Here is a 5,028-nt window from a genome sequence, read left to right as displayed (position 1 = left end):
ACACACACACACACACACATATTAATTATGGATCAAATTAAATCAATTTGAATTTATTTTATTTTATCTTGAATTTTTCGTGATTGATTTTCATTGACCTTCAATCTAATCCGAAGAGAGTAATATCAATTTACCTCGATGTGATACCTTTATTGAGAATTCTCTCATTTACATACAAGTGTGCAGTGAGGTGTCCATTTAGATCGCGAGAACTTTAAATCTCCCAATACTCTTTCTCTACTACCGCTTATTGTTATTGCTGGAGCGCAACGCGGTTTTACAACAATATTTTCTTATTGAAATCGCTTCGCTGTTGTGGAAAATACATTCCCGTTTATATAAACGTTTACACGGAGCTTCGATATTCCACCACGCATAAATATTAAAGCCCGTCGATCGTTTAGAAATTTTGAAACGCGTCGCGTTTGAAACTTTTTGCTCAGCGGTTTTCCGGATATAGGATAGGAGAGCTTATGAGTGAATCAATTCAATCAATTCAGAATAATTGCACCGATATGAATTAAATTTAATTATAAATTTTATTTAAAATAATAAAAAATTTGTTTTTAATTTTTATTTTATATATTTACAGTTTTTTTTTAATCGAGTCCTCAATTATTATCTTCGATTATTACATGTGGTTACATCACATTCGGATTTACCATTTATTAATTCTTTTTTTCTTTTGCATCGAACGCAAATCTTGACTTTCCCGTTTTTTTCCTCCTTAATCTTCCAAAACGGCACTTTTTGTCACGTGGTTTTCTACGAGAATCAAATGCGGTGTTTACTTCGACAATCCTGAGAATTTCAATGGGATTCAGGCTGAATCGGCTGCGTTCCGACGAGCCGATAATCAACACGAGTACCGTCATGAATTTGCGGAAGGATGTGGCTCTCAGCAGATATGCGGCGCCGTGGCCATACCGGAAGAACGGCGGGCCGAACGAATTCACATCGCACATGTAGTAAGCTCCACAGAACTTGAAGAGACCAAGACAGGCGTTCTCGCATGTCAGTACGGCGAAGTGATAACTCGAGAATACTCGCTCCAGTGTCTTCCACAAGCACTCGTCCGATTCAGCGTACAATCTGCCGCTAACGGCCGGCAGCATCCGAGCCTCGAATACAATCTCACCGATATCGAAACAATTGGAGAGGTACTTAAACGAATTATTAGCATCTTCATTGCTGGCAGACTTGAGCTCGGCCTCATGCTTGCTGTGCGTGTAATAACGATCTCCGCACACGACGATCGCGTCGAGAGTCTTCGGGGTCCAATATTCCGGCGCCATAATCCTAGTCATGCCAGCACACACTACGTAACAAGCGTACGTCTGCATACCGCGGTTCGCCTCGTCGAACATATCGTCAGTTATGTGTATTTCGCCCCACAGGGAGAACAGTCTGTTGGGTTCTTCCGTGTAGTATTGATGCCATCTCGCTTTACCGGCGGCAATGACCTCAGTCGAGCCTGGTCTCTTCCGGCTCGTGGACGCGCATTTGCCCCAGGTCATCGGTCGGTAACGTTTCAGCCATATAGCTCTCTCCCTTGGCTCCCTCGGATCGCCGTCCTCATCCTCTTCTAGATCGGTCTCGTCTTCTTGGTCTTCGATCTCAAGCGTATCCGACGGACATTCATCGATGCATCGAGGCTGTTTGCATATCCCGCGTTTCAGTAACTTTAGATTATCCAGCTGACAGCAGCGGAAAGACACGTGGAAAAGCTGAACGTCGATGTAAACGTTCTCCTTATTCTCTTCATAATTGAATTGATGATCGAATTGCGATTTCTCCTCCACGAAGGCGTGAGCTCTCAACATAAGGATCATTAGGTGTCTTCGTAACGAATCCTTGGAACAGAACTTCACGATGCAGGCGAAACCGTCTTCTTCTTGCCAGAAGCCATATTCATTGCATCGGTAGGGATTATACAGATACCAAAACAGACCATCCTGCCAAAAGGCCAATGAAAATCTGATTGTGCGCAAAATATAGTCACGATACCCTGTGATCATTTGGTCGAGCCACTGCTCGAGCTCTTTCGGCGAGTCGTCCTTGTGAACGGGCACGTAATCTGAATTGGTAACCTTCTCATAGCCGAGTTCCACCTCGACTTGCAGAGGATCCTTCCTACTTAACATAATCTGCGATTTCACATCGTACTCTTTATACAAAATGTCAACGTTCTGCGCCACGACATCTTTCATTTCCCCGATCAATTCTACTTCGACGCTGTATTTGTAATTGTATACTACAACGTCATCTAGACGCTGCTTTGCCTTCACGTTGATCGAGCCGATATGGGTGAAGAGCATCCAGGCATGATCGTAGATGTAATCGATATTAGCGCTCCGTACGTATTTGTATCTTCCATGCAAATAATGTCGTTTTTAAAAGAAATGATAGTTTTGAATGGATTCTAAACTCTCATAAAAGTATAATACAGTTAAATTCTCATTCTTCCAATGCGAGATGTTAAAATTACATAACGCTTAACTCAAATTTCATGCACCTATCCTTTTACCTTGATGAAAGTTTTCTTTCCAAATAAATTTTGAATAGAAGAAGCAAATCTCGAATTGATTGGACAGAGAAACGAAATAATTTAATTTGCTTTTAAATAAATTAATTAAGTAGAATAAGTATAAAAAGTTAATTAATTAAGTATAAAAAGAAGTATCTTTTTGAGTGTAAAGTCTTTTTTTTTGAGTGTAAGAATAATCAAAACGCATCAAAATATATTAAAATATTTCATATGTTTCGATTGAAACGTATGGAACATTTTCAGCAAGCTGACGTAACTTTTCGTAGTTTTGATATTTAAAATGACGATAAATATCGTCAGGTTGTTTGCTAAGATTATTGTTTCGATTATCCTGCTTGGCATATCAATACCTGAGCTGAGTTTTCGCTAACAATGCCACAATCGCTTGATAAAAGCAGAACTTCCAAGTGTTCCTGCGCTCTCGCAGTGTGCTAATTTCCAGTAAATGCATACCCTTCAGTCCACGAAGAACCACATAGGCATAAACACGCTTAGATGGCAACTTCACAATCATGTAATCACCGTCAACCAAACCGGGATGGTCGCCAACCGCGCGATCCACCAATAATTTCAATTTTGATTTCAAATATGATACTGGCACACGTATATGACCTAGTTCTTTGCGATTAGCAAAGTCGCTCCTCTGTTGATTTTGAAGAAATTTGTCTTTGTCATCGTCCGTTGGGTCATAGAGGAAAATGTTTCTTTGCTTCCTTTGTCTTTCCTTGTCACATTCTTTCTCCAGCCTGATAACTGCATCTCGTGCAAAGAGCGGCGATACACTCGGCCATAATCTTCCGCTTCCATTTTTCAACATCTTTCGGTGTATCTTTGTCTGCAGAAAATATCGTAAATTTGTACAGAACTTCGTATATGTGTCCGCAATATAAAGAATAATATAGAGTTAACGAAGTAAATCAAATAATGATCTTTGCAATAGTTATACAATCTTAATAAGACTTCGTTGAGAGAAATATTTTGTATGATATGTAATTTACAAAAACTTGTTTACTTTTTAATTAAAAAACTTTATTGTTTTAACCAGAATTTAATTAAAATAATCAAATTTTGATTAGAACAATAACATTTTTTAATTAAAAAGTAAGAAAATTTTTGTAAGTCACGTATAAAAAACATTTCTCTCAGTTCTGCAGAGATGTGATAAAAGAAACGTAAAAAAATATGCAAATAAAATTAAATCAAGAATAATTTGAGCTGGCATCATTCGTTTCTAACCGGCTGCCTCGCCTTCATGCTTCTCCAGATTCGCGTCGTTCCGCATCGACCTAATCCAACAGTCGTCTTAGTCCGATGCTCGTGCTTGAAGCTGCTGAGCGGAAAGCACTTGATAGTTTCCGTGTTAGATAGTCTCGTGATGTCGGACATTGCTTTCCGTTTATTTTTTTCTCCCGGATTCGACTTTGATATATATGATGCTTCGTGCAAATTCATCAACCTCGTGATGTCGGACATTGCTTTCCGTTTGTCTTTTTCCCCCGGATTCGACTCTGATCTACATGATGCTTCGTGCAAATTCATCAGTCTATCTATCTAAATGAAAGATAATATTCGCAATTCAGGAAAAGGATCCTCACGCGTCCCTTACGATTTCATTCTGCTAGCAGACCCTTCGTCCATCCAAGATCTGTTCTTCTTAATGTCTTCATTCGTTTCATCATCATCAGTTCTCTTATAAGATATTTGATCATCGCTCGTCACACCTTCCGTACTAGACTCCAAAAAGTCGCTGGTAACCATCTCATCTTCGGTTTGATTTTCTGATTTCGGCACGTTTTGGCGAAATTGGATTAAATCGGATATCTTATGATATAATTTTTTAGCCATAATATTACGCAATTATAAAAGTTTAGTTATGGGGTTGCAACTAGGATTGATATCTGTGTGTGTGTCTACGTATTTGACTAATTTAATGTATTAGACTTTCGAGACTTAAAATGTGCCGATGCAACGGGAATATTAATGTGTCGGGAATATTAATTGTCGATGTAAAATATCACGCATTGCAATTTTGACATCAAACATAACCGCCGTGCGAGACAGCAAAGACAACTTCACGCAATACGAACATACATATATTTGACTCACAGACATAAAAAGATGTCTGACTTTAGTTTTTTAACAATCTTGCTTTAAGAGGCTTTAAGTTATAAGTTAAAAGAGATTAAATGACAATAATTTCTATCTTTAAACTGTTTTTGCTTTCGACTTTAACTGAGCTTTAGATTTAAGCAAATTGAGCAAAACCCAATTCTTACGGCCTAAAGACATAAGTTCTAAAGCCGATATATCGTCACTTACAACTTACAGCTTACAGCCTCTTAAAGTAAGGTTGTGAACTTAGCTCCATGTCGATTGTTTGGATCCACTTGACGTCCTTTAAAAAAAGAAGAAACGTATAATATATAAATATAATTATGAGTTTGTAATAATATTATTACTCTCTCTTTCTCTCTCTCTCT

At 38.4% G+C, this 5,028-nt stretch overlaps 1 protein-coding gene across 1 annotated transcript; it reads right to left on the bottom strand.

The window, feature by feature from the left end:
• Nucleotides 1-668: 668 nt before the first annotated feature.
• Nucleotides 669-4,306, bottom strand: LOC105625733. Its single transcript, XM_012207056.1, has 4 exons — nucleotides 4,155-4,306; nucleotides 3,785-4,061; nucleotides 2,899-3,383; nucleotides 669-2,370 (listed from the first exon to the last, which is right to left on the bottom strand). Exons 1-4 carry the CDS (start codon nucleotides 4,304-4,306, stop codon nucleotides 669-671), a joined length of 2,616 nt encoding a protein of 871 aa, XP_012062446.1.
• Between the last annotated feature and the right edge of the window lie 722 nt (nucleotides 4,307-5,028).

Source organism: Atta cephalotes, assembly GCF_000143395.1.
Source record: "Atta cephalotes unplaced genomic scaffold scaffold00003, whole genome shotgun sequence".
NCBI classification, from domain to species: Eukaryota; Metazoa; Arthropoda; class Insecta; order Hymenoptera; family Formicidae; genus Atta; species Atta cephalotes.
The sequence above is the reverse complement of the archived record's forward strand: the minus strand, read 5'-3'. Positions and strand labels throughout refer to the sequence as shown.